The 23188-nt window shown below is 40.1% G+C and overlaps 1 protein-coding gene across 3 annotated transcripts in view; it reads left to right on the top strand.

Moving 5' to 3' along the window:
• rasa3 (RAS p21 protein activator 3) overlaps positions 1-22502 on the top strand; it is a 47690-nt gene extending 25188 nt beyond the window's left edge. For 2 of the 3 annotated variants that reach the window (XM_010735364.3, XM_027281774.1), the window contains 20 exons: positions 2002-2078; positions 6080-6160; positions 6281-6353; positions 9563-9636; positions 9743-9847; positions 11013-11169; positions 11271-11419; positions 11787-11901; positions 12044-12118; positions 12211-12334; positions 12966-13072; positions 13369-13446; positions 13588-13665; positions 13831-13904; positions 16758-16864; positions 17668-17750; positions 17872-18080; positions 18165-18268; positions 18383-18566; positions 18999-22502. In XM_010735364.3, coding sequence (XP_010733666.1) covers positions 2002-2078; positions 6080-6160; positions 6281-6353; positions 9563-9636; positions 9743-9847; positions 11013-11169; positions 11271-11419; positions 11787-11901; positions 12044-12118; positions 12211-12334; positions 12966-13072; positions 13369-13446; positions 13588-13665; positions 13831-13904; positions 16758-16864; positions 17668-17750; positions 17872-18080; positions 18165-18268; positions 18383-18566; positions 18999-19074 — 2130 coding nt within the window. In that variant the 3' untranslated portion in view covers positions 19075-22502. The remainder of the gene's footprint in view (positions 1-2001; positions 2079-6079; positions 6161-6280; positions 6354-9562; positions 9637-9742; positions 9848-11012; positions 11170-11270; positions 11420-11786; positions 11902-12043; positions 12119-12210; positions 12335-12965; positions 13073-13368; positions 13447-13587; positions 13666-13830; positions 13905-16757; positions 16865-17667; positions 17751-17871; positions 18081-18164; positions 18269-18382; positions 18567-18998) is intronic. The other variant, XM_010735372.3, reaches the window with a different exon arrangement.
• Positions 22503-23188: the final 686 nt, after the last annotated feature.

Here is a 23188-nt window from a genome sequence, read left to right as displayed (position 1 = left end):
ACAGAGCTTTTATCCAAATCACTGTATTTAACATATTCTCACTTGTCGTAGCTGCTGTATGTTCACAGGTCTGGAGGTAAAAGCAGATCAAAGCAAAGAATTCTTGTTTTTGGGAATATTCAGAGCCAGCCGTGACTGAAATTTTCACTTTTAATCTCAAATGTTATTTAGTTTTTCTTGTTAATTCTACTTTTTGACTTTAAAACGCTGTTTATACATACACAGACATGCAAGAAGTAAATAGACACCTTTAATTTGAATTTGAATGAAGGTGTCTATTTACTTCTTGCATGTCTGTGTATGTATAAACAGCGTTTTTCTTAAATGCACACATGTCGCCACTTCTTTGTAAGCCTGATGGGGAGATACACCAAATACTAGTCCAAACATCAGGAACACATGTTGGAGTGTGTTGATGAAATTGATGAAATTTCACAATTCATGGAAACATTAAAACTAAATTTAATTTTATCTCCCATGCAGCTAGCACCTTCCGTCACCTCCCAGGTATTTCCAACAAGTTAGAAACAAGCTAAAAACTAAATGTTATTGTGCACACACAGACACACACACACAAATATTAGACCTAAGTTTGGAAAAATACCCCAAAGACAAAGAAAAGTAGATTTTTGTTACATTTCTGCTGCCATGGAATTCATCTGTGATTTCTCAAATTGTCTAGTAATCAGTTTTTAGAGATGTTGCAATGCATGCTTATTTAATACATGTGAACATTTTCTACTATTCACTATTCAGCAGTCTCAATCACCCACACGCATTGGTTACACACACACACACACACACGCACAGACAGGAACGCACACACTCAGCCCATAGTACTACACACACACACACACACACACACACACACACACACACACAGACAGTCAGATACACAGTGAACAGTAACATCTGCAGACAGATGGGTGTGTGTAGCCCTGGAGCAGGGATCTTAAACAGAGACACATTCATCCGAGGAGCCGGGGAGAGGAAGGATGTGTGAGAGAATGAGAGAAAAGAGAGAAAGCGAGGGAGATGGATCAAATGAAGTAGGAAGATAGAGTGTCTCTTTTCTCTTTTCAATAGAGGACACATTGTTTGGCCTGTGCGCACATGTGTAAGTGCGTGTGTTTGTTCCCTCTGCTTGAATCGGCCAGAAAGAGAAAACGCCTGTGAGTTTGCATACTGATGCTGTTAATTAATGGAGCTTTTCTAGACAGCTGCAGCACTACACTGTCATTATGTCATTAATCCAATCACTTCAGAGGGAAAATAACTTCGGCATGACGTTCGGGCTTGAAGCTATTTTCATATGGTGTCTGTGTTGGTGCAGGAATGCCACCGTTTTCTTGTTTGTGTTTTATGTTTGGTGAAAGAAGAGTTAGTGTTTTTAGCACATATTTACTGCCTATCAATCATGTTTTTTTTCTGATAAGCAACAATTTCCAGCCTCATACAGTGTAGACAGTGCATAAAATCTATGTGTAGTACTTTGAGAGTTCATAAACTGGCACTTGTTCTCTCATGAAAACCATGTATCTCCACGTTCAGTGATAATATGTTTGAAGCATGACATGTTTTTATGAGTTATGACCCGTGCATGAAACCATTGGATTATTCATTGGAAGAGCTGGACTGTCACCAAGACTAAAACAGGTTTACGAAGCTGCCATTTTTAGATTGGATTAGGTGGCACATTGTTGGCAGATACAGCAGACATTTGGGTAGCCCTCTGTTTGGAAAGTCCGCCTACAGATGGTTCGTAGTATTTGTAACATTGCAACTGTTTGTCTGTAGATGTTTAACAGACATATTTGATGATTCATGATCATACCCCAGCTTAACTAAGAAAATGGGTTTCACTGGCAGTGACCAACCTTCCCGTCACTGGGCACCAGACTGTCTAGTGAACCTCGGTGTTATCTAGACGCTTAATTTCACGCTTGAACATTTAAATTCAATAGTATGTTCATAAAACGTGTGTGTTTGTGTGTTCTGCAGGGAAAAGTGCACCTGGAGCTGCGTCTGAGTGAAGTCATCACAGACAGTGGAGTCATCAACCATAAACTAGCCACACGGTGAGACTGCACAGCCTCATGCATTGTGTTATTCATACACACTTCTACACATGCATGTTTTTATATGACCGGTGGTGTTTCATCAAACATGAATTTCCTGTTACACATTTCTATCCTATAGAAATACCATAAAATCTTTCTGGAAACAAGGATTTCCTAACTTTATGATGTCAGCACATCTCATCAGCTGCTGTATTTCTCAAGATGTCTAACCACACATGTTCGGTCCAAACTGAAATATCTCAAAAACTGAATAGATTGCTGTAATTTTTTGTACAGACATCGTCATCCCCAAAAGATAAACCCTGATCATTTTGGTGACCTTCTTACTTTTCCTCTAGCACCACCATCAGGTCAAATTTTCACGTCGTTCACGCCTGCATTTTATATTTCATGTTAATTAGCAAATGTTATAATGCTAACATGTAAACGTCAGCATATCAACATTGTCATTCAGAGCCAGTTATCATCCTGATGTTAGCTCCGATTACTGGTGTGTGTCAAAGGTTCCTACAAAGTAGGGGAGTACCATTACATCATCATTTTGTGTCATCAAAGACAGCAGTCATGAAACTGTAATTTTTGCATGAAATGTGGGATTGTTAACGGGAAGTAGTTCAAATGTCACGGTAACTCTTTTTTTTCATAACTTTGTTGTCGTTCTTGAGGCCGCTATGCTGGATAAATTTACACAATACAGCACATCATACTAGTTTTAAGGTACATGGCTTGTTGCCCAGCAACAGCCTCTAAGAGGCAGCGACATGGTTGAAGGTTGGAGAGTTTTCTGAGAATAAATCTGCCTTTGAATGTGTGAATCAATACATTGTGGATGAGGAATCTGCCCTCACTACATTGTTACTGTTTGTGTTGCTGTGTGTGTAAAATGCCATTGTACACACACATTTATCGTGTGAACTTCAGGGTTTACAGGGGATCAATATTATGCTTATGGGTGGATTATTCTGTGTACACGTGGGCGCTGCTGTCCAGTTCTTCCTCTTTGTAACATGCAGCAGTAAAGTCTGATGTTGAGCCAGTGTGGCTCTGTTCCCAGTGCACATTGTGGGTAAGAAGCTTAAAGCAGGAGGTCATCTAGTCAGATTTCTCTAGGAAGACATGTGTATGAGGGAGAGAGAGAGAGAGAGAGAGAGAGAGAGAGAGCTGTGTCCATTAAGCTTTACAGACCACAATAACCAACAGGAAGAACACATGTACGGAAATGAAACCACTTATTTCTATTTGATGCTGCATTTTTTACTCCTATACACCAAAGAGTATGTAAAGTTTAAATTAGCAGGGTTGTGAAATACTGCTTACATATTAATAAATCAGTAATAATAACCAAATAATGTTATATACAATTATAAGACCTTTTCTGCAGTCAATCTTTGTGTAGAATACTTAAAATAAATTGCTCTACCAATACCTCTGTACTTAAGTAGGTACATAAGTAATCATTTTTACTTTAAATAGTACTACACTGACTTAGCATAGCACTTCTATAACACTGTTGTACTCAGTGGACAGTAAAATAAGTAGCAAAGTCAATGCAGCACAACCAGACCACACATTCTTCTTCTTCTAGGTCAAAGCCAATAGCGCTGTCAGACATTCAGGTGTATTATCTTTTGAAACACTGAGCAAGATGAATTAATCTCTATCTTTCTGCTAGGGGTGCAGGGGTATGCTCAGGGCGGCCTCAGTGTGTCATCAAGCCACCCTTTAGAACCGCCCACAAAATCCTGGACTGAAAAGTGGTGAAAAACCTCTAACTCCACATTTCAGTAATATATCGTTCAACGTCTTTTCACATGTTTTCAGCAACTATTTTCCAACATATTTAATGTATTCAGAATTGCCTTTACACAAACTTTAGGTCTTAGGTTTAAGTTTAAAATGCCATTTCTTCCACCACTGGAAAATTCCGACAGAAACGTAGCTGATTGGGCAATATGATGAATGAGACAGGAAGCATGTTATAACACAATACCCATCAATAACAGTCTCATGACCCTGTTTATTCTAATGTTTTATATACTTGGAAAGCTTCCCCCGTCAATGACACTGACTGACGTAATCACATCCCCTTCTTTGCGTGTGTTTGTTGTTGGCACGATGATGTCATTCGTTTCCCTCTCATTCGAGTGAAATTGTTTTTGACAGGATACGTGGGTGCAGAAAAGAAGGACATTAACCTAATATGAGTAATGTGGACTAAAACAAATAAGTCTGCTTTACCACCGTCTGGCATGTCAGAGCTCACAGCAGTGATGAGAGAGACAGAGAGAGAGAGAGTGGGTGGGTGTGTGGGGGTGTTGGCGTTGGGGGTAGGTGGATAGTAGGGTAAGCAGAGGTTATATAAACAAGCTTATTGGACAGGAAGCGCTCTGGCATTAGTGATGCTTAACCCAGCCCAGGAACCCGAGTGTATGTGTGTGTGTGTGTGTGTGTGTGTGTGTGTGTGTGTGTCAGCAGGATGGTGCAAGCCTGTTGCATTTGCGTGTGTGTCAGTTCAGCTGTGGGCAGTGCTGCGATCTGCTGTGTAATTCATCATGCGGTGTGAGTAGTGGTGCATCACCATGACACACAGGAAGTGATTCGTCCTGCCGGGTGTCCTGTCCTGTTTGGATGCTAATCCCCTTACAGCATGATGTCATTAGATAGATAGACAGACAGACAGACAGACAGACAGACTCTCTGTCCATGTTCCTCACGATATGGTCTCTTCTGGATTTGCTGTGTATGTAGTTGCTGCATCACTCAGGATTTAAAGTTGGCATAACTCTGTGGCCAACAGCTCAAATGGACTTGCTTCCCTCCGTCTCTTTTCATGTGCCCCGCTCTCTGTTTCTACTCTTTATACATACAGACACGCCTAACATTGACACCATGGGGCCATTTTTTTCACATGCTGAGAAAACTCTCAAAGTGCTCTTAACATGGTCCAAATTTTACCAGCGAGGACTCCGAGCGTAGGCGTGAGTTTCAGGATGAATGGACCAGATGTTTTGTGTCTGTGGAAAGGGGTGGGGGGGGTAGTTGACTGGAAGGCTTGATATGTTTCCTCTTTCAGTCATTCATATTTTTACAGATCATTAAACCAGGGGGGAGTGGAGGATAAACCCAAGGAACCTTGTCCACCTCTTTAAAATGAGCCTCAGAATTTACTCACCTATTTTCAGATGGACTATATCAGTCAATGAGGGGTGGATTATTCACTACACCAAGAATTACAGCAAACCAAGAGTATGTTCATGTATCGATTCAAACTAGTAATTTTAAGGTGAATTTAAAGCTACATTAAGCTATTTTTACTACTATGTGGCAGAAAACCATTGAAACAAACTCAATAATCATCCCACAGAGGTTTGGGTTTTTGGACAAACTAAGTTCACTATTAGCTCTTTGGTCTCCGCCAGTGCCAGAGAGGAATTGCTGTCTTAAGCTGCTCGATGCTCAAATTTCATACCTGTTTTTTCATGCTGGATAGGTAGCATAGACTCAACTTGTTGAGTGGAAATAGATTCCTATTGTTTTTTACTGTATAGGAGGGCTGATGAGAGCAGTGTGTCGGCCTATGAAGCTAAAAGCTTTGTAGAGGTGTAGGATTGGATGTCAACTCTCACTGGTCTTGGCAGTAATGTGACCCTTTCACATTAGTCACTTGATTAAGTCATAATATAGAGGTTAATAGAGCTTTAAGAGTCCTCAGGGAGATTCTTTTGTATGACGCTTGACACTTGGCATTCGAAGATCATTTTTGTGCTTCCATTCATTCCTTAGCATAGCATAAAAACGATACTGTAAAGCATCTTGTATCTATAGCTTTGTCTGTATTAAGTATTGTTTTAAAAACCATTAGCTTTTAGTACTAGCATTGGATGAGATCATACAGTGCTAATTGCGTATTAACCTTCGCATCATATTAACGTGTTACAGGTGACTATGCTTGTATAGTAGTGTACTTATCCATCAATGGTTTGTGTGTGTTTCTACAGAGTGTTGGAGTGCCAAGGACTTCCGATCGTCAACGGCCAATGTGATCCCTACGCTGCTGTCTCTTTACTAGGACCTTCAAGGTCAGATCTCCCACGCAATTGGACTGATTTCACAAGTCACCATGCACATAACATTTTTGGTTTTCAGCGTTAACTGTGAATAATCATGTGGTTTTATCTCTGCCTTTCTGCCTCTCTCAGGTCGGAAGCCAAGAAGACCAAGGTGAAGCGGAAAACCAACAACCCACAGTTTGAAGAGGTTTTCTATTTCGAGGTACGGTTTGTGTGATTAGTTTAACATTAAACATTAACTTGTCTTGGTAAAGATGTGTTTTCATGTTGGGTATCAGTCAAAGGAAAAAGTATGTGGACACACAACTGAACAATACAACCATATGTAATTGTTGATATTCTCTCATTTTCAAAACCATAAACATTTATATCAACGCTTGATAGTATGCTCCTCGGGACCATTTTTATAAATTGGCAACCAATTCTTGGCTTTTTGTTGTCAACAGTGGCAACCACTTTTCACGTCAATATTTTGTTACTGTAATCACGGCGACTAAAAATGGCAACCATACTTTCAGTTTTGGCAACCAAAAGCTGAGTCCTGTGATTGCAAGCTTGGCAACCACTATTATAAGTGAGTGTTTCCTGGTATGACAGCCAATGGGCTAGTTGCACACATTTTGACGCATCAAAGCCGGGAACTCACAGTTGTATTATTGACAGCTGCATTCCAGTGGAGCTATGGTGCATGTTGGTTCACTGTCACTGGGACGGTTAATAGAACTGAGCCATCGTTACTATTATTAAGTCCACCTGTATAAGTCAAGTCAAAATGCCTGTTGTGCTCAGTACCAGCACAGTCCGACCTGAGCAGAGGTCTAATTAACCAGAATAAGTGGAAACACTTGTGTAACAACCACAGAACAAACCCAGTACCAAAGTGACTACTATAACCAAAAAAATGTTTGCAAAGAGACGGTTTCTTCTGAATTTAATCACATCATATTCTTTTTATAAGGTTCTGTCTGCAATTGTGGTTTGTGGTTTTCCAGTTACTACATTTTCTTCACCTCCTCCGGTCTATTATTTATCATAGGCTGCAGTACACAAGTTATACAGTTACCAGTCACAAACCCAGTTAGCAGCACTAAAGCTCTGAAATGTTGAGCAACTAACCAGCTGAAACCTGAATTTGTTTCAGGTTCCTACATTTTAAAATGTTGGTTTCCATTGCCTTTATCGCATCAGTAGTCACAACTGTGTTGAGTTACAAAAACATGACAGTAATTCTTGTTTTTTTTTGACACTTTCTTTTTATTGTTTTTCTTTACCAATGCATAAACATTAAGAACATAAAGTAGAACATAGAACATGTTGGATTACCATACTTCTACAGTTTTGATCCTTCTTTTTTTTTAAATGTCAATGTGATGGTCCTTGTCCTGTCATTTTTACATATTCAGTCCATTTCTCCCACTTCCGGTGATATTGATCCTCTTGAATCCTTACTTTATACGTCAGTTGTTCCATAATGTGGATTTCGCCCATAACTCTGATCCAGTCTTCCAGTGATGGCGGGTCTGTCCTATACCATTTTCTTGTAGACAGTAATTCTTGTTAATACTTAATAATAACATTAGCTAGCCTACCTAATTCAAAAACAAGGTAAAAATATCTCTCAGCTAAACTAGTTGGCATATTTTGGGGTTTTTATTTCATTTTTAGATTCATATTTTTAGTCTAAAAGCTTATGGAGGTATTTGTACCGCACCTATAACTTTTGGTTTCAGAGAAAAACAACCGGGAACGCTACTTGTATTTGTTGCTGTATATGTAATTTGTCTGATTCTTGACATGTTAAAGTTAATATTTATTTCATTAGTTAATATTTTTAGACACACAAACAGACAAACTCCTTTTCATACCGTTACTACTATAACTGTCCATGTGATATTAGTAAAATTAACAAATCAGACAACTGGAAGCACAAACATTAGCAGTATTTTTTCCATGCATGCCTCTTTAAAAACATTTACAATCAGTTATATTCATGAGTTTATATTAATAGATATTTTTCACACACAAACTCCCTTTCACTCTGCCCTCGTTAACCCTCGATCACCAGCAGCACCGCTCTGACATTTTTGTGTCGCCCCTCCCTCCTTGGCCTTCCCGCTGCAGCACTAGAAGACAGCAGGACAAGAGTATGATTGATTCGGACAAACCACCAAACAATCTGGCCCATTGATTTCTATCCGACAAAACCGTCTCATTTATTCCCGACCACATGAGCGAGACCCTGCATACCCTGTGGTGATTTCTGCCTGCAGCCCCCCCTGTCCCCCCCCTCTGAGTCACACACAGAGGGCCATGTCCACACACAAAACACAGGCCTATCAATCACTTTCTTGTCATGTGGTTGTTTTTTTTTTTTTTTTTTTTATTGTTTCAAATTTCTCATTGCTCCAGACTCGCACAGATCCTGCCACATTCTGATCTCTGATAATTCCTGTTCCTCAAGATCTGTAAGATAGTGAATGTAGAGGTTTACTTTGGATAGGGCTCATTTTTACATTTTTACTAATTTCAACAAAATAATGTGCAAATGCCTGAAGAAAATCAGGTTTTCCCACACTGCTAAATGCTATCATGTGCTTTGCAGTCTAATTATGATTTAGTTATTCATTAATCTGCCAGTTATTGTCTAGAAATGTTGAAAATGTGTCCATTATAATTTCCTAGATGCTAAGATGCTAACAAAATTTTTGTTTGTTTTATTCAACAAAGATGTTAAATTTACCATCATAGATGACAAAAAAAAAACACATTTGAGAAGCTGTAATCAACAAATAGTTTCACTTCTACTCTCATTGTTGTATATCAGCTTCCTCTAGCCTATTTTTCAGGATGTAGATGCCCGTGCAGCGAGTGGTGTAGTGCTTATCAGCACCTCAGTCAGCATTCGGCAGGGGTTAAAATGGATTGGGATTTGGCAAGATCCAGTGTAATCCGGCCATGGCCCATTTCCCGCTTCACAAAATCAATTTAAAATAATTCAATGTTTTACGGTTTTTAAACTGTTCAAAGCAAGTAACTCGTCTAGAATGTTTAGAAAACAGCATAATGTGATAAAAGTTCATTAGAGAAGTCACAAAATAAAACTAGTTTTCTGTGAGCTGAATTTATGACATACTTGTCCCATTTTCTTGAGTGGATGGAGTATGGAATAAATGGCATAAATATAGTTATTTAACTCGTCTGTGTCAGTATTTATTGAAAGGTCTGCATCTCTTCAGTGTCCTCGTTGATTTCATAATGATCCTCACTCCCTGAAGTCAAGCAGCAGGATAATGGACAAATACTGCTGGACCATTTTTGAGAGAGCACTGCACCACTGCCTGCAGCATGTCAGGAGGAAATGCTGACTTTTACATGGTTTATGCTAAATGTTTACTCTGTGTCCATGTCCAGGTGACACGGCCATTGAGTTACACAAAGCGACAGTTTGATGTTGAAGAAGAGGATGTTGACAAGCTGGCACTGAGGTGAGTTAGGATCTGTCTTAAAGGACAGTGTGTCAGAGTCAGTGCTGAACGTGGTGTCGTTAAAGCTCCTCCCATGGTTGAACTGTGTTCTGCGGTTTGTGTCCAGGGTGGATCTGTGGAACGCCAGCAACCTGAAGTTCGGGGACGAGTTCCTGGGCGGCGTACGTGTTCCTCTCCGGGTCCTGGGTCAGGCTGGGGTTCACGACGCATGGTGAGAGGAACATGACTCACACATCACATCATCTCTTTTCACACAGTCGCCTCGTGGCCCGTCAATCATCTCGGGTTCGTTTTATGGTTTTTCCAATGAACAAGTACTCCGCTGTACCCCTGCTGGGGCTGGGTGGGTTTGATTTCATTATCATTGACATTCTGAGTATGTGTTGCCTTAGCAACAGCAGAGCCATAGCAACAAGTATCAACATTGACAACAGACCTTCTTTAAAGATTGTTTTATTTAACCAGGGTAGATTTCGCTGAGCATGAATGTGATTTTCCAGCATTGCTGACCAACAGAGCCTGGTTTTGTATTTTGCCTCCGACTACATGTTTCCTTTGGAAAACTCAACACTTTGCCTCCATGAATGATGGCAGCACTGCTTTTGAAATGTGAACAAAGAGAATAAGAATTGGGCAGTCAGTACAGTCCATTTCACAGGATAATAATCATTCCCTTACATTGAATGAGAACACATCCAGAAAGACCATTTTTTAGATTGTAATGACACAGTCAAGCCTTCATTGAGTGTTCTTTTGGGCACAGCAACAAGCTGTAAACACATCATTGACATCTGATCACTGATAAGTTAAAAAGTTGCTTATTTACACACCATGTAGTTCATTTGGTGTTGTATTTCTGGCCATCTGAGTATGTGAGTCCATAACTCTCTCTGTTTTCAGCTCTGGTTTTAGTCTCCGCCAACAACTAACAAGGGAACTATCTGCTGCTTTAGCTGCTAATGCTCCACTAAGTTAGTTGCTGGGCCCTAATTGTGTCTGGTGTTGGGTTTTTAGAGCGTTTTCACTGAAAACAGCTGCTGAAAACAAAGCTGTGGCTGTAAAACCAAAATAATAACCTAAAAGAGGCTGAAAAGCACTGCACTGTTGTGGGATACTGCAGAGTTGGGTGATATTTTTCGTCATTGCCAGCAACACCTTTCACATCATTTAAATTTTTGTGTTATTGTTGATATAAAACTATTGATTAGTGCAGCTTGAGACAAATGCTTTAGCAGTGTTATCAGTGTTTATCAGTCTCATTCTGAAAATGTGGAGACGGTTGTCACACATCACCCCTTCAATTTCCATCAAAATCCAATCATCGAGATGATCCCATTGGTCCGATCTAAGCTCTTGTCTGCCTTTTTCTTCATCAGGTACTTTCTCCAGCCCAGGGAGAACGGAGGGAAGTCAGTGAAGGTGGAAGAGCTCGGCTCTCTGCGTCTGAACATCGTTTACACTGAGGACCACGTTTTCCCGTCCGAACATTACACTCCCCTCAGAGATCTACTGCTGCACTCCGCTAACGTCGAGGTAAGTGTACATAAACTGCTTGGACCTATTTCGGTTTCCCATCTGCAGAATCTTATACCGTCAACAGCTTTACACTACACGTTTGCTCCTCCCTTGTTCAGCCCGTGTCAGCGTCCACGGCTCACATTCTGGGGGAGGTGTGCCGGGAGAAACAGGAAGCGGCCATCCCCCTTGTGCGTCTTTTTCTTCACTATGGCAAGATCGTGCCTTTCATTAGCGCGATCGCTCACGCTGAAGTCAACCGCACACAGTGAGTGTCTCATCGCATCTTTTTTACTTCAAAGGACACAATATTTGTCACAGTTCAGTTAATGTTGTGCCTCAGAGTCCAGCTGCATAAACTCATCTCCCACAGCAGAAGAAGATGTTGAAATTTTCCATGTTGACCCATATGAATTTTTTCCTGAACGAGGCCCACATCTATTCTTGAATCACTAGCAGATTATTAATTAAAGTGACTTTGAAAATTAGGTCATCGGGTTCAGTTCGGACATCAACTAGCTTAGCATTTTGATTTGTATTTGAAAAGTATGTGCAGCCACAGGAATGTAATCTATTAAACTGAAATCATGTTGTTCATTAAGCTTTTGATTTGTACTCACGCTCACTCTGTGTAGGGATCCTAACACCATTTTCCGGGGAAACTCTCTGACTTCCAAGTGCATCGATGAGACCATGAAGCTGGCGGGAATGCACTATCTGCAAGTCACACTCAAACCCATCATAGATGAGGTACGACACTGCAGTACCTCCATGTTTGTTTTTCTTTAATCACATGTCTTCTTTTTATTTCTTCATTTCATTCATGTCACATCTTTCTCTGTAGCAGCACTAAGAATATTTCTGCTAAATCGGTTATGAAATCTTTTTGCAGATCTGCACGGAACACAAACCCTGTGAAATCGACCCGGTCAAGCTCAAAGAGTCAGAGAACCTGGAGACGAACAGGGTACGAAGAGGAGTGTGTGTTTGTGTTTGTTTGTTTGCGTTTGGTCGCTGTGTTGGTATCTGACACATCTGCCCCGCCTCCCCTTTCCTCAGGAAAATCTTCGTCATTACGTAGACCGCATCTTCAACGTCATCACCACCTCCGGCATTCGCTGTCCCACTGTCATGTGTGACATCTTCTTCTCTTTGAGGGAGTCCGCTGCCACCCGTTTCCAAGGTAACTCGCCTACTGAACGACTTGCGGGAGATGGAAGAATGAAAGCAAGCTGCTAATAATGAACAGGATATGAACAATAAAGAACAGGATGTTCGAGATGTCCAAGGACACTGTTTGTGCTCTGCCATTTGTGTCAAACCTGAAAACAATTAAGCCTCCTACACAGTTATTATGGTTATGTGTGGACTGTTGAGTATGTGCTGCCAGTGTTATATACTGTGCTGCCCCCTGTTGGCAGCCACAGGGTGCTGCAGTGACAGGAGTTACAAGCTGTGATGTCTGTTGTTGTATCTGTATCAAGCCAAACACCTGGCTCATCCCACATGGTTTATGAAATGTGCATCTTCTTATAATATATATATTCTAATAAATATTATGCAGTATAAACAATTCTTTATGGTTTCAAATAACATATCTACGGGGGCAAAACAAGTCTACAGTTTATCCTGATAAAAGGATTTTTTCGTCATCTCCTCACCTCATTTCTTCAAGTACCAAACTTATTTAAATGTTTCATATGAATAACCATCTCAGTCTTTGAACAAACCTTTTTATCGAGACTGCATATGTAGTGTCTGAGTGTAGGGTGTGAGAAAAGATAAATCTTTTTTTGTTATTTTTCTCCCTTCAGTGGATCAGGATGTTCGGTACACAGCAGTGAGCAGTTTCATATTCCTGCGTTTCTTCGCTCCGGCTATCCTTTCCCCAAACTTGTTTCATCTACGGCCGCACCATCCAGTGAGTCTGATTATTAAAACACACTATTAATAACCATACCAAGTGCTGCTGGAAATATTGTGCTAAAAATGCTTTTGATTATAACTCACCTCGTTGTTAGTTATTCCCATTTTTGCCTGGTGCCGGTCGGCGTTTAAAAAAAGCTGAGGCTCAGAGTTTATTCTTGACTTTGCAAGCAGTAATTCTTTGGTTTATATGACTAAAGACTGAATTTCATTTTTTTAATATGGTGCTTTTATGATGTGGTCAGATGGGACAGCTGCTTTATTATATTTCATGTTTTTTTCTCTCACTAGGATCCCGCCACCTCTCGAACTCTCACCCTCATCTCCAAGACGATCCAGACCCTGGGAAGTCTCGCTAAGTCTAAATCTGTGAGTTTCTCTTATTCAAGTATATATTTTTATTTTCCTTCCTGTGACTAAACTGGACTTTATATGTGTTTAGGTCTTAAACGTTGAACTCAGTCAGATCTTTCTCTCTTTTTTTCTTCATGCTTTTTTTTCCCTTTCAAGGCCAATTTCAAAGAGTCTTACATGGCTGCGTTTTATGACTACTTCAATGAGCAGAAATATGCGGACGCTGTGAAGAATGTGAGTGTTCGCCATCTCCTCTTATTACACACACTAAATCTCTGCCATCTTGTGTACACACAAGCAAATATTCTTTTTTTTTGTCTTGCACATCTGATGAAGATAAACTCTGATAAATGTGTAATGAAATATGTTATTATATGACATCTGTTACTTCCTCCACAGTTCCTGGACCTGATCTCCACCTCCGGCAAATGGGATCAGAAGAGCATTGAAACACCGATCATGCTCAAAGAGGGGTAAGTTATTGTTCAAATGATATTCAGGGAATGTGAAAAAACAAAATAAAACTAAAACTAAATGTAAGCCCTCTCAGTTCCACTGTTAAGAAGTCCTACACATGTGGTATTAGATTCATTTACTGTAGAGAATTTATAGAATGAAAATTTTGTAATCGTAGTGAAACTGTCTTCTGTACTGTGGATGTTACTGTGGCGTCCGTTTTACTGATAATTAAGCAGCTTCGATGTTTTATTAAGGTTGTGTTGGCACTTGTTTCTAGTTTTAGACAAGGCGGTTGGGTTGACGATGGAATCTGAACTGTCCAGACTCATATTATAAACAAATAATTAGCAGAAAATGTTCGACATTTTGGGAAATATTTGCTTTCTTGCAGAGTTATGAGAAGATCAATAACACTCTTCATGCCACCGATAATTGGAAACAGGAGGAAACCACTAGTCTGCATTGGTAGAAGATCACTAATCGCTGATTAACACAGGATGTGTGGCTCATTACAAAATAAGTTTAAAAACGGTCTTTCTCTGTTTAACACCATGCTATTTCATTGCTTGCCTGACGCTAGTAACTTCCTGGTATCTCCACTGGTTGGATATAATTCAGGCTCCTGGCCAGGTATCAATCTTCTCAACTCTCGAAACAATAAGTGTATTTCCCAAATAGTCAAAGTCAAGTACTTTAAGTTATCACTGGAGTGGAGCTGGACCTTTACCGTTTCATGTTTGACCCCTCGTGGTCTGCTCCAAGTGAACAGTTACATTAAGAGACTGTAAACTGAGCCCTTTCTAACAACAGATGGGCTGTTGTTTTGATGATATTTCTAATGAGGCTGTAAACGGGGAGGACAGTTTCCAGTTGACAGTAGTGGTGCCAGCGTCTCGCTCATCAACATCCCCACCCTCTTTTGTTTCTGCTACCGGGCGTAGGAGTGTAAAACTCACTATAAAGAGGGTTGATGGGAAGGGGTCAAAAGGCACGAAGGGCAGGTAAGAGCTTCTCTATATAAAGGCTTTTGCCCTTGTGACCCCCTGTGTGTGCACTGTAATCCCCCCACCCCCTCCGAACCAGGCCAGCCATTCTCTCTCCCACCAACATCATGCGCTGCTGTAGATGCTGCACTTTACTTTATATCTGGCCTCTACATAAGTGCTCTATCAAGCAGACTGTTACACTGTCTGACACTGTGATGGACTTGAATCTGCTGCATCCTCCTGGAAGTAGACGGATGCATACAGTGACTGTGATGGTATAAAGTAAAGTGTTTACCTTTAAGCCTGCTTACCTAAGAGGCGTCACTAGTGCTGGTAGCCCTTCTCGTTCCATGCCAGACATGCAGGGGTTGGTTACTGTACAAACATTTCTGGGATCTCATATCTGCCCGCATCCTGACCCTTTATCCCCCTTCCTCCAGACTGTGACCATATCACTGTCATACACAGTAGAGTTTCCAGCACAGCTCCAGGCGTTATGGCAAATGTGAAACCAGCACCAGCACGGCTCAGTAGTGTGTAAAGAGTACAAGTTTTCCTGTGGGAGAGTAGTAACTTTGGTGTTTATTACCCCGGTGCTTCATATTCCAAGTATCCTACGGCCCTCAAACTCTAAAACAAAGACATCCTGGTGTTTACTCTCCCTGAAAGGACCATACCGGTGGTTTTACATGTTTTGGCCCATTAACAAGAAATACTGGAACATTTTCCAAAGCATACCATCATGTTTTAGATTGATTTTGAGTTACAGGCGCCCACTGGTTCCATTTGTTTTATTACAGTGTGAAAATTAATTTAGAGATGGGAAACTTCTTTGAGGTAGCAAGCAGACTTTTGCAAGCCAAGAAGCTCTGCGTTCAAAATCAAACTTAGAATTTGAAAAGTAAAAAAAATACATGATCATCCTTGCTAAAAGTTTCAATTGAATTCATTGAAAGGCTACAACCTTTATTATTATTATTTTCATAACTTTCATTACTGATTCATCTGTTGGTCATTTTATCAATAAATCAATTAATCATTTCATCTATAAAATGTTTAAAATAGTTAAAACAAGCCCATCTAACTCTGTACAATTCTTATTTTATATGTGCAAAAACCAAAGAAATTCAGTTTACAGTGTTTGAAACCACAAAAAGTAAAATTTCCTCATATTGGAGGAACTGGAATCAGATATATGCTGTTTAAAAACGACTAAAACAGATGTCAGATTATTAAAACAATTGCTGATCTTTCTATTGAATAACTGAGTGTTTCTCGGGTCAAGTCCTTTAACTCGTTAACAAAGAATGTTTAGAAAATCCTCCCCGTCTACGATCACATGATGGGAAAATATGACATTACATGATTAGCTGGATTAGCTCTGAGTCTCTGCATTTTGAAAGAGACAAAAAAATTAATGTGAACCAGTGACGGAAATCAGTCTAAAATCTTGTGTTACGATTTGGAAAGAAGTCAGTAATGACTATTGCACGGTCTCTAAGTAATGGGGTAAAACATGCACAAACATTGTTACCTTTGCTGCTGACCCATCTTCTTTTGACTCATAGACTGTCAGCTCTATGATCGCTGTACTGACGGTTTTACATGTACAGCAGTGAAGAAAACAAGACGAGCATGTACATGGAATGATAAATGTGGATTACTGACTGCACAGGGTTCCTTTAACCAGAATGAAGTGGTGGTTACTGATAGATTTATGTGAAGTAGTTCATTTACACTCTGCACTGCACTGTTTTAGCACTGCAGCCTTGTGCCAGACAAATACAAGTAGAGTGATATATTAAAAACGTTTTCTGTGAAACACGAGCTGATCTGTCAAAGTTTTAAGTGGAATTTCTCTCGCCCGTTTTTCCCCCTCAGATTTATGATAAAGAGAGCACAAGGGAGAAACCGCTTTGGAATGAAAAACTTCAAGAAGAGATGGTTTCGCCTCACCAACCATGAGTTTACTTACCACAAAACCAAAGGTGAGGTCAAAGGTTCCTCGGGATCTTCTTACGGTCGCGTTGTTTCCTCATCTGTTTATGTCATTGTGGGCGCTTGTGTAAGAATCAGCAGGAGGGTGAGAATCTGCTGAATGTACGTTTAGTCTGAACACAGCGTGCGTTCAGACACATGTGGTGGAGATTAAGTTACAGAGCAGAAAATGTGTCTGCGCTGCATCCAAACAATCTCTGGCCAAAACATACGAATAACATTTCTGCATTCCTTTGTGATGTTGATGGACGCTGTTAGGACAGACAGGAGCTGCTCACAGATGGTAAAATTTATTTAAGAAAGATTAAGTTTAAGCAAATTTAATGAAGTTTAATTGGCAGTGTTATTTTTTAAGTCTGGCAGTGAACATGCTGTGACATTTCTGTTCGTATAAAACTGTATGTATGTTTGTATAGTAACTGCAGAAACAGTAAACTATAGATTTTGGATTATATACCAGATGTTTTCAAACTATCACCTACACTTTTCTGTGGGAGTGAGACATTTGACGGAAGAGGCGTGACACTAACTACGTAAGGGTGAAAGGGTGCATACCAGTGTTTTAAAAACAACTGGAAGTTAGGTATTGTAATTGTTCAGTCAGTAGAGTGACAGATGACAGAGTTTTGGGGGTGGTGCAGTCGTCTCAGTTTTTTCCACAGTATCAGGCTTTGAGAAGTATGGGATTGAGTTACAGCAATAGACTTTAAGTTAACAAATGTATTTACACATTTCTTTCCTTTTCTTCTTACACTTTATTTCTCATGTCTGATGTACTTCCTTTTATCTCCAGGTGAGGGCGCTCTGTGCAGCATTCCCATAGAGAACATTCTGGCTGTGGAGAGGCTCGAGGAGGAGTCTTTCAAGATGAAAAATGTAAGGACCCCACACAGCAACCCCCACGAACTATGTAGAGCTTTCAACATTTGGGCCCAAATCACTCCCTACAGCTATTTAGCTTCTTTCCTCACGTCCTGTCCCATTTTCCCTCCTCCAGATGTTCCAGGTTATTCAACCAGAGCGCGCACTCTACATCCAGGCCAACAACTGCGTCGAGGCACGTGACTGGATCGACATCCTGACCAAAGTCAGCCAGTGCAACCGCAAACGCTTAAGCACCTACCATCCTTCAGCCTACCTCAACGGCCACTGGCTCTGCTGCAAGTTCTCAGCAGACACAGCTCCTGGGTGTACTCCCTGCACTGGGTAAAGATCTCAAAATCTGTCCAGCATCAGGTTCTTATTGTTCCTTTTCCACTCTCTCATTGTCCTGCATGCATGTGTTTTCAGTAGCCTCCCAGCAAACATCCAGCTGGACGTGGATGGAGACAGAGAGACTGAGAGGATTTATTCCCTGTTCAACACGTACATGACCAAACTGATCAAGATGCAAGGTCAGACGAGAGTGTTTGAGAGCGTGCACGTGTACACCCGCATATTTTCCATGTTTATTTTCATTGCTCCTCTTTGTTCTGCCTCTCACTCCGCTGCCTGTCTTCCCCCTGCAGAGGCCTGTGGCAGTAAGTCCGTGTACGACGGGCCCGAACAGGAGGAGTACTCCAGCTTTGTCATCGATGACCCCCAGGAGACCTACAAAACCCTGAAACAGATTGTTTTGGCCGTGCAAACTTTGGAGCAGCAGCACACCAAGTACAAACGTGACAAGTTTAAGAAGACAAAGATAGGCAGCCAGTACGTGGTCTGTTTTATTGATTTGTGCTTCGAGTTTTGTCAATGAAAGAGAACTGCAGGAAAACTGCAACGTATGAAACTTGTAAAATCTAGTTCAGTACCAAACAAATTCCTTTGTGGGCCAGCAGGTGGTGCAGTCATGCAGTCTACAATTAAACATGCACAATGTTGCAGGTTAATTTAGCACTGTTTAACATTCAACTCTAACATCTTAACTTTAACCTCCACTCTCAGCTGTTTCCTGGATTTTCCCTTCAGCACAGTCATATTAGCGTTTGGTTCAGGTCCTTTATTTATATTGGCCTCCAGCTCTGCTCATAACCTAATAATCCTGACAGAGAATACTTTATGTTCTAATTCTTTGTCCAGAAATCACTCTGTAACCTCCTGCCAACGAATGAACACTATCCTTCTGCTTTTTTCTTTTCTCAGGGAGCACCCGATTGGAGACAAGAGTTTTCAGTGCTACATCCGCCAGCAGTCTGGGAGCTCCACCTACTCCATCTAGCCACGGCCTCTGTGTACTGTTTCTATGATGCCCAGAACCAGCATATTTTTCTCTGCTGCACAGAAATCCATCTTTAACAATGCTCTGTGTCTAGTATTGAGTTTGAAATCTGTATTTTCCTTAAAAAAACTATTTTAAAAGGTGACATAATTCCACTCATTTCCAATGTGTCCATGATGTTCTTCAGAATATTACGTTTTTAAGGATATTTGCTTTGTTGAGTTTTAAGGAAAATAAGAGTTTTAAGAGTCAATACCAGCGAGCTCTGTAGATGGACCTTTTTTTTTTTTTTGCAGTGTCTTAAGGTGCATCACTCCAGATTTTTGGAGAACAGACCTCAGCTCAGCAAGAAGGAGAAAAAAAGAGGAACAATTGTGGAGGAAAGGAGGGATACAAATGAAGAGATAATCACGCCATTCATCTGTTTGTGTCTCCTTTCTGTGATGTGACGAGAGAACAAACAACAGTTTTCACTGGACAGTTTTGACAGTGACCGACACGCACTTTAATCGCCTCCAAATCTATGGATGAACAAGCCTCGCAGCACACAAAAAAGCTTATTTTATCTGTTTGGTTGTATTTGGTTATTTTAATGGTTGTTGAAATGATCTGTTGTATTTCACTCTAGAAGGAAGGAAGAAAGGAAGGACTGTAATTTTTCCCTCTTTGGGTGGTGTTGTCCTCCCCATGTACCTGTATTTTTTTGTTTTTTAAGTTTTGTCCCTAACCTCCTCAGGAAGGCTGTGAAGGTCGAGGGCACACAAGAAGGGATTGTTGGGACCAAGCACAGCCAAGAGCAGCTTGATGTTAGCTATCAAAAAAAAAAAAAACACTCCATGGACAATTTTATCCCTAATTTTTACTCCTTATCATCAATGCTAACAGATATATAGGTTCAAGTTTTCTCGTGTCATTTGAAGCCTTGTTCTGTTGAGGTTGGACATTGTGCCCCTGTGTAACCAGTAATCGGGTCAAAGGAACAGCTTGTTTTTGGAGAGATTTTCTTTCTTTTTTTCTGCTTAACACAGAGTCAGACAAACTCTTTGGACACCTTTGTTGTTTCTCTGTACGCTGTTTGAAGGTATGTTGAACTGAGTGCTTAGCATGGCTGAGTTTATGGATGCCAAATGGCAGCTTCTCTTTGAAATTAGACAAAATACACTGGACAGCTGATTGGTTGAACTCCATCTTGATATCCAACTTCAGAGCCAGTTTTTGTTGATATCAGGACCAGATTAACCCAGAAGAGGTTCAGGGTAAAAATCTACTGTGGATCCCTGCTGACTCCCACAATTGGAGTCATGAAACTGTGCATGAGCACAAATGTATTCAGTAAAATGCATTTTGTATCCACTGAAACAATGATATGCACTTTATTACGTACACCTGTACAATATATTCCAATTCCATACAGCAGATCTGCTGTTTATAACAAGCAGTCTTTTGTGACATGGTCAAAATGTGTAAATTAAATTACACAAATAATATTTAAATGTGGTGTTGTTCTGTATTGAGAGGTGTTTGTCCTCCCTATGAAGGGGGCAGAACATTAGAAACACTTCTAGAAGCTTTAACCACAGTGTAACTGCTGCAGGTTTTACGTGCATGGAAAACAGTGTAATTTGCTGCTTTTAAGAGGCACTGATGCTTGATCTCGACTTCCTGTAATTCAACTATGATAAGATCACCGTTCAACATACCGTCAAACTGCATGCAGAAATCAAAAAGCATGTTTTTTTCACTCTGTAAGCAGAACAAAAACTATCCCTTCATCCATCACAAAGCAGAAACTATGTGTTAGCACAGCTCATTAAAAAAAGATGGTTTTAAGCTTAACTTCTAATTAATCAATATACTAACATTTTATCCAGTCTCAAGTTATGATTGTGAAATGGATTGTGTGTTACTGGTTGTGTTGCCCTGTTGGCTGCCTAATAATGTAGTTCTTCTGTTTTGTGAGTTTAGCTCTGTCTTACTCTGGCAAAGCAGCGCCCTGTAGTTTAAAAACCTATTTATGTGCATTCCTCTGAGAAACTGCCTGCTGTGAATCAGACCCCACAATCTGTTAGGTGAAGGTACAGGATTTATTGTTGTTAACCGGTTGTGTTGTTGCCATGCTTTCCCAAAAGGCTGATCGCGCTCATTCATATTCATCAGCACTCACTTTCGCCAAAACCAGTGCATGTGATTGTATAGTTGTCACGGCGATGGTAGCCACTTCTGTCCCGATTTTTTTTTTTTTTTTTTTTTTTTCCAAAACGAAGTACCTGATTATGTAGCCTCATGGGTGTCCCTGTAATCACAGGATCCCAAACAGTGCCAGTCATCACTTTTATAAAATTCTCTTTTTGAAAAACAAACAAAAAAAATCCTTCTTTAAAATGTTTTTTTGTTGTTGTTGTTTTTTTTTTTATATCTCAACCTATACTGTTTTAAAAACAGACGAGCAGTTATTCCGATGGCATCTTTTTCTTTGTCGAATATGTTGAGGAAACCTCTCAACACTTTGATTTTCTATCTTTGTCTTGTCATACAGAAATCTCGCTGTGTATCTGAATTGAATGACTGAGCTGCGTGTATGTGTTTTGTGCGTATGTATGTGTGTGTGTTTGTGTGTGTGTGCATTTGTCCGTATGTGCATGAGTGACTGACATGACGGGTTGTATTGCCAATTGAATTAACCCAGTGTTACAGGTCAGGAAAGGCAGAGTTAAAAAAGAGAAAACCACTGCCTCTAATTATGATCTCGTGTATCTCTTCTTTCCTCTTGTATAGAACCACTGTTCCATTTCAAGGAACCTTTGCCAATATATTCTTCCCGAAATTTTTATGTATGTAACAGAGTAATAACATTGATGAAACATTAAGAGGGCAGCATTGCTTTAACCTCTGAACTTTGGTGAGTGTTTGTTTCCACCAGTTACTAACTCTCCTCAGGTTTATCAAACTTTTGTTGTTTTCTTTGGGTTTTTTTTGCCAAGACAGAGGAAACTCGGACCGAATTATAAACCACCAAACTGCTCTGTCTCTCATCCCTAACTTGGTGATCATATTTATTATCATTTTTCAGCGACACCTTCCCAGAAACATTGGTTCAGTTGAAGGGGAAAGGCAGTTACAGTAATGGATAACTCAACCACCCCGAAGCCCACAAAGGAATGAATTATGCAATAATGGTGTTTCAGCATGCAATAATATTAACAGCCCATCCAATTATTACAAATTAACAACGCACATCTGTTGACCTTTTGCAGTAAGATGCGTCTTCAGATAAACACATTATAAAGGGAGAACAGTGTATTTTGTACAAATATTTTAAAAGTATTAAAATAAACCTGTTATATGTGTACATAAAACAGTTGAATGAATGGTGAAAATGTGATGTGTTTTTTTCCTGAATAACTAAATGAAACCAATATTAATGCAAATGTGCGTCTGTGTGTGTCCTTCTAAACTACACTGTACACTCACATCGACAGCCTTGTTTTGTCAGACAGATAATCGGGACATGGTTTTAATGTCTGCGCGGAGGTCTACAATCAGATTCAGACAAATTCCTTCTAAATTATGTCAGACCTTTTCCATCCACTTTCTTGTTCATCTCCGGTCACTTACAGTGAATCAACAGATTTTTGTAAAATAAATGTCCGTCTGAGTCAAAATACCCCAAATCCTCCCTACAGTCTTGCACTTACTGTATGACATATGAAATTCAGTGTGAACGGTGAAAAGAAAATATCTCATTTGTCCCAGTCTTTCAATGGAACAGCAGATATGGAGACATATTGATGAGTAATAGTACCCCAGTGCATGAATGTTCAGAATAATAATTGCACAATCTCTAATGTAGCATATGGGATTCAGATTGAAATGGCATTCAAGCAAACCATATAATGAAGCCAGGTTTTATATGTGCCAAAAACAATACTTTTCATATTCTCTGTACATCGTGAACCCACTGACATGGTACTGAATTAACATGGTACTTGTAAATCAATTTTTTAAAAATATAATTGTGGAGTAAAACATGAATATTGTACCTTCAGGTGGGGGCTTCCACGTTCAAGAGACTTTTGATAGAGCTTAAACTGAATGAAGTGTAGATATAGACTGT

Source organism: Larimichthys crocea, chromosome VIII (assembly GCF_000972845.2).
Source record: "Larimichthys crocea isolate SSNF chromosome VIII, L_crocea_2.0, whole genome shotgun sequence".
Classification (NCBI taxonomy): Eukaryota; Metazoa; Chordata; class Actinopteri; family Sciaenidae; genus Larimichthys; species Larimichthys crocea.
This window is presented reverse-complemented; position numbering and strand designations above follow the sequence as displayed.